Source organism: Rhincodon typus, unplaced genomic scaffold (genome assembly GCF_021869965.1).
Source record: "Rhincodon typus isolate 14 unplaced genomic scaffold, sRhiTyp1.1 hic_rhity00000051, whole genome shotgun sequence".
NCBI lineage: Eukaryota > Metazoa > Chordata > Chondrichthyes > Orectolobiformes > Rhincodontidae > Rhincodon > Rhincodon typus.
The window spans coordinates 1,114,994-1,121,466 of record NW_025965689.1 but is presented as its reverse complement, the minus strand read 5'-3'; the positions used below and the strand labels follow the sequence as shown (position 1 = coordinate 1,121,466).

General features: G+C 44.5%; 1 protein-coding gene across 1 annotated transcript in view; it reads right to left on the bottom strand.

Moving 5' to 3' along the window:
* The window catches only part of LOC125488120 (histone H1-like), a 212,594-nt gene extending 212,005 nt beyond the window's left edge, over positions 1-589 (bottom strand). The window contains exon 1 of the mRNA XM_048620990.1: positions 1-589. Coding sequence (XP_048476947.1) covers positions 1-589 — 589 coding nt within the window.
* Positions 590-6,473: the final 5,884 nt, after the last annotated feature.

The following is a 6,473-nucleotide window of genomic DNA, read 5'->3' as shown; positions in this document are numbered from 1 at the left end:
GTTTCCCCGATTTCGGGACCGGTTTTGCGGCCTTGGGGCTCTTGGTCTTTTTCACCTTCTTCACGGGAGTCTTTTTCTTAGGCGCTGCTTTCTTCACCGCTTTCTTTGGCGTTGCTGCCTTCTTGACGGCCGCTTTCTTGCCTGTTGCTTTCTTGGCTGGGGATTTCTTCGCTGTCACCTTCTTGGCCGTTGTTTTCTTCACGGCTGGTTTCTTGGCGGATGCTGCTTGCTTTGCCTTCTTTCCCACTTTTGCCTTGACTGGATTCTTAGGGAGTTTGAAGGAGCCGGAGACGCCCTGGCCGTTGACCAGAACCAGGGAGCCTTTCGCCAGACACCTCTTGAGAGCCATCCTGATCTGTGCATTTTGCTTCTCCACATTGACCTCGGTTCTCTGCAGCGCCTTCTTTATAGCGGCCAGAGACGTCCCCTTCCGATCGCTGCTCTCCCCGACAATCTTCACAATCCGGTCGCCCAACCCGGGACCGGCTGTTTTTTTCCTGGGAGCCGCCGCCTTCTTCTTCTTGGGAATCTTGGGTTTGGTGCTGGCGGAAGCTGGAGGAGCCGTTTCGGCGGCTGCACTGTCGCTCATGTCGAGAATTCTGCGCTGAATCTCTCTCTGTCAGACTGAACTGGGTCACGAATGAAGCTGCTGGTGGCGGCACTGAGCAACTTAAAGGCAGCGAGCGGACGGCGCGGAGACAACCTGCCCTCAGCTCCCTGCTCCTACTGCCTCTCTGTGTTTCTCTCTCGGCCGAAACTCTCCAATTCCTCTGCAATTCCGCATCTCCCAAGAGCCAGGCTCGATCGTTCCTGACCCTGACACGGGTAGGTTTGCGGCCAAAACGTTTTCACTCGGACTGACGCTTCCGTTGTCGAGTTGAACGCATTTTGCTCCTGCACTGATCGCGCTCTCTGAGCTGAGCGCTGACTTTATCGTCACTTTTAGGCTGAAATCTTGAAATCAACAAACAGATTGGCTTGAATTCTAGCTTTGGGGTTTAGTGAGGGAGCAAGGGGATAAGTTGAATTGAAAATCTTTTTGATTTGCACAAGAGAGACTCGGAAATGTCATGATATGAGCGGACACACAAACACAGTTACGTTGGACTTACCCGCCCGCCCTTTACCTACAGTCTCTCTGACACAATATTCTCATTCATACAGTCACAGGCCAGAAATATCGCGAAATATAAATGTGGAAGGATATAATTTCTTTTCCTCAGCCTTTGATCCGATATTCAGGGAGTTAGTTGTCGTTTTTTTCTCCTTAGTAACCGTTAAACTCTCTGAGGTCTGTGCGGCGGAGATTCGCTCTTCTCCAGATTCAGCTGCAAGAGCCAATCATCTGGTTTGAAGTTATATTGACCCACATTAGTATTTTTCATTCCGGCGACTGTACTCAACATCGGTTCCGGAAATCAACAGACACAGAAACATAAATAATGCAACTGGACCTAACTAATCGTCCATTCAAACCTCTCCTCCCACTCATCATCAAAATGGCAGATCATCCAACTCAATCGCCTGTGTCGGCTTTTCTCTCATATAGAGTCATACAGCAAGGGCACAGACCCTTAAGTCCAATCAGTAGATGCCGAATATAATGCCAAACTGAACGAGTTGCACCTCCCATTCCCTGGCCTATTTACTTTCAAACCTGTCATATTTATGTACTTATCTAAATGTCGTTTTAATGTTGTAATTGTAGCCATATAGACCATTTCGTCAGGAAGTTCATTCCACATGCATCAGGCTCTATGAAAAAAAATACTCCTCGTGTCTTTTTTTAAATCTCTCTCCTGTCACTTTAAAAATGTCCACCTGCTCTTCAATTACCCGCATCTCAGGCAAAAGACAGCTACCATTAACTCTGTCTTACCCCCTCATTATTTTATAAACTTCTATAAGCTGACTTTCAACATCCTACACTCGAGTGAAAAAAAAAACTCCCAGCCAATCCATCCTGGCTTTATAACTCGAACCTTACATACTCGGCAACCACTGATGAATCTCTTCTGAACCGTCTCCAGCTCAATGCCTTCTTTCCTCTAACTGGTCGACCAGAACTGGTCGCAGTATTTCAGAAGTGGCCTCACCCAATGCCCTGTGCAACCTCAATGTGATTGCCACCTCCTAAACTCAAAGGACTGAGCAGCGAAGGAAAGCGTGCCAAACTCCTTCTTAACCACCCTGTTTAGATGTGATGCAGACTGAAAAGAATTCTCGGTCCCTCTGTTCTACAACACTACCCAAAGCCCGACCATTAATTGTATAAGGCCTACCCTTGCATGCTGCACCAAAATATAAAACCTCACATTTATCCAGATTGAACTCCATCTGCCAGCCCATTGCCGATTGGATCACGATCCCTTTGTAATCTCAGAAAACCTTCTCCACTCACTACTATGCTACTAACTTTGCTATCATTCACAAACGTGCTACCATGCCTTCTGTATTCTCATTCAAATCATTTTTATATATGACAAACAATAATGGATCCAGTACCAATCCCTGTGGAAACCACTGGTGACAGCCCTCCAGTCTGAAAAACAACTGTCCATCTTCACTCTCTGTCTCTTGCCGTTAAGCCAATTATACCTTGATTCCCTTTAGCCACAATTGCTACACCCAGTACCATTTTGAAATCACACAATGTGTTGGATGTAGCTGATTTCTGTGGCAGAGAATTCCACAGGCATACCATCCTCTGAATGAAGAATACTCTCACTTTCTCAGCCCTGAATGGCCAATCCCTTCTCTGAAACATATGACTCCTACCATCAGGAATATTCTTCCTGCATTTACATTGTTTAGGTCTGCCAGGGTCTTACAGGTTTCTCAGAGAATCCCTCATTCTTCTGAATTTCAGCACATATATTCACAAACAATTCAAACTCTCCTTCCACCCCAATGATCTGCCCATTAAAACTACCTTTATACTAACACCATCCTTCCTCAGAAAAGGAGGCCACACCTGCTGCCAGTATTCTAGGTGTTGTCTCACAGATGCCTTGTTAAATTGTCGCCATTTATCCTTTCTCCTGTACTCAAATTCACTCTCCATGAAGGCCAACATACCAGTTGCCTTCCTTACTGACTGCTGCACCTGCATGCTTACTTTCAGTGATTGGTTTGTGAGGGCACCCAGGTCTCGTTGCAAATTCCACTGTGTCCAATTATGGATTTCCAGAAAATGACGTGCCTTCCTTTTATTTTGCTACCAAAGTGTATAACCTGACATTTATCCACATTATACAGTGCCTCAGATGCATTTGCCCACTGACTCGACTTTTTCACAAACAATGCATCCTCTTTCAGAGCTGACCATCCAATCCAATTTTGTCTCATCAATAAATCTGGAGATATTACATTTATTTCCCTCATCTAAACCATTGTGAATATATTGTGAAGAGCTTTGATCCTAAAACTGATTCTTGCCATGACCCCTCGTCACTGCTTGCCATTGAGAAAAAGATCCATTCATTTCTTTTGTGTTTCCTCTTATCCAACTAGTTCTTTTTTAGAAAGTCATCCTCAATGCTCTGCACCAATCCCATTTCCTTGATTTTAACATGCTAATATCTTATGTGGGATTTTGGATAAAAAGCTTTTGTAAATTAGAATTAACACCTCTGCTTTGTCATCTTTACTTCAGTAGAGTTGTCAGGCTGGGAACACGGAAAAATACAGCAGAGGAACAGGTCTTTCAAATCCATGCTGACTCTGTCTGATCTTGACATTTTATCCCAAATTATCTGCAATAAAATATTTTTTTCCTGTAGGTTGACCGGTGTAAAATTCCAAGTTTTATCTCTACTTTCTTTTTCATATAGATTGCTTACATTAGCTACTCTCCAGTCTTTGGAAATTATTGGAGAGCTTTTAGAGGTTTGGAACATGACCAGCAATACATCCACTATATCAAAGGCTACTGTGTTAAGTGCTCTGGAACTTAAGTTATCAGTCCCTGGTGTTTCCCAGCCATCAATCCTATCAATTTTTTCAACACAATTTACTGACTAATACTGATTTGATTCAGTTTCTCCCTCTCACTGAACTCTGTTTCCCCAGCATTCCTGGTGTGTTATATGTGTCCTCCTTTGTGAACATAGAACAAAAGTAAGTATTCAGTTGGATAGACATTTTTTATTCCCCGTAATGGACTCCCCTCTTTTTGATTGTAAGTGACGTGTTTACCAAAGTAGTTGTATTTCCATTCTCATTTTACATATTTATCAATACATTAACAGTTAGCTTTTTTTAATGGCTTCTGCAAGCATAGCCTTTTCCTCATTTGCTCTTTCATCATCAATACGTTTTTTTTCTTCTTTCCTGATTTTGAAATGTTCCCCAGCTTCAGGGACTTCTTTTTTCTCTTTCAATGTCTTTTTCTTCTCAATTTGTATGCCTCTTCTGTGGATCAAAAACTAAGTTGAATAGCCCTCTTATAGTACAAATTTGTGAACTGTAAAAAGAGCACCCCCCATACTCACGAATACGTCCACTTAAAAGGATTTGGGCAGCAGATGTGGGGGAACGCAATTTCGATACAGGGCAAGTTCCCCTCCAAGCCACCCACCATCCGAACTTGGAAATATATCCCCTTTCCTTCATTATCCTTGGATCAAGACACTGGAATTGCCTGCTAATGGCATTGTGGGCAGCAGATGGACTACAACTGTTCTAGCAAACGGCTCGGCACCACCTTCTCAAAGGAGTAATTAGGGTCGGGCAATAACTGCTGAGCCCGGCCAGCGATATCCATCTCCCAGGAGTAAGTAACAAAAACATCTGGAGTCTTTCCTTGCGGTACCCTGTTCATCGCAAGGTTTCTGTCTGCAGCAGACGCGAGAATAAAATCAGTCATCTGCTCCAAACTGTTATTTGCACCGAGTCCAGAGATGTTATTACACACCTCTGGTCCGGGGGTGACTTCAGCATGGTCCTCCTGACCCAGAAATAGGGACACTACCACTGCACCCCAAGACTCTCTCCAACAGTTACATTCATCGCTCTGTATGTTACTTTGACAGTGTTACTATTTGGGGACGAAAGTCAGCACAATGGATTACTGCAGTTAATATAAGATCAGACGTGATGTTTTGAATTGTGGAGCACATCTAACGGTTTGAATGGCCGTCAGCTTCTCCACTTCCCCATCAGATTGTGAAACAGCCGGAAGGAGGCAGTTATTAACATGATGCGGGAAACGATCGAAATTCATCGTTCAGCTTCTGTTTCACGCTGTTTTTTGCGAATTGGCATTGAATCGTGGGAAAGAAAAGTCATTATTTGCAAACGTTCTCTGTCCTTTCCCCCACAGCCCCCAGTTGCTTTGCTCAAACTGGGAGAAAAGTGAATTGGGCAAATGGTCAATTGATGTTTGTTTTGGGAATTATTTGGAAAAGTAGCGCATGCGCGAGGCTGGCCCCGCCCCCTATGCTGCCGTAGGCTGTCTGGAGAAGCGCATGCGTGAAGCCCGCCCCCAGCGCTGCCATTGACGACCATTTACTCAGTGAGTGGTAGATGTTTGAAACAGACCGCAATGGAGAGACCAGCGCCCAGGGAAACGAGGGAACAGCAGGCTCCTTCCAGCAGCACATCGAGATGTGAGTCTGGGACACAGAGGGGGGTTCCGACAGCGGCATTGATTCGGGCTCAGTTCAGGGAGAACCGGGGGCTGTTTGGAAGAGGCCGAGCGGAGCAGGAACTGGTCCCGGAACTTGGAGTGAGCGGCCCGTGGTGGGGGAAAGTGAGAGGCCTTTCTCGGGCTGTGTGTGGGCCTGCTGAGGGAGACACAGCGGAAAGAAGCTGCTTGGGGGGGTCATTCTTGTGGTTTTTCATCCACTAAACACTGATGGAAAATCATCGTTTAGCTTCTGTTTCACGCTTTTTTTTGCGAATTGGCATTGAATCGTGGGAAAGAAAAGTCATTATATGCAAATGTGATAGTTATGTAAGTGATAAATATAGCAGTAACCGGGCTAATAGTCTCAAGTAAAATATTCGAAAACGTGTTCGTTGTCCTTCCCTTCAACAGTTAGTGAATTGGGAGCTGGATATTGAACTGTGTAAGCGTTCCATTCATGAAGCTGTGCAGGTGTTGGTTTGGTTTTTTTAAAAAATCTTTTGTGATTGTTTGTTATTTTTTGAATTTGGCAAAAAGAACGGGACGAGGAGGAGCTCAGAGTAATTATGTAACCAGATCCTGCTCTGTTCAAATTGCTGGCTTTAAAACAAGGAATCATCATTCACGTTAACTCAATATTGCATCGATCAGTTTGATATTTTCAATCTCGGTTGATGTTGATTTACAGCAGATATCTCTTCTATTTCTGGGCACGTATTTGATGGGCCAAGACCATGTAATATTTCCTCGGTACAACACCAAGTGTGACCAGCTGCTCTGACCAAACAGCAGGTATGTTACCAATGTCAGAGCGGAGAACATGTTTTCCACAGTCACAGCTGAT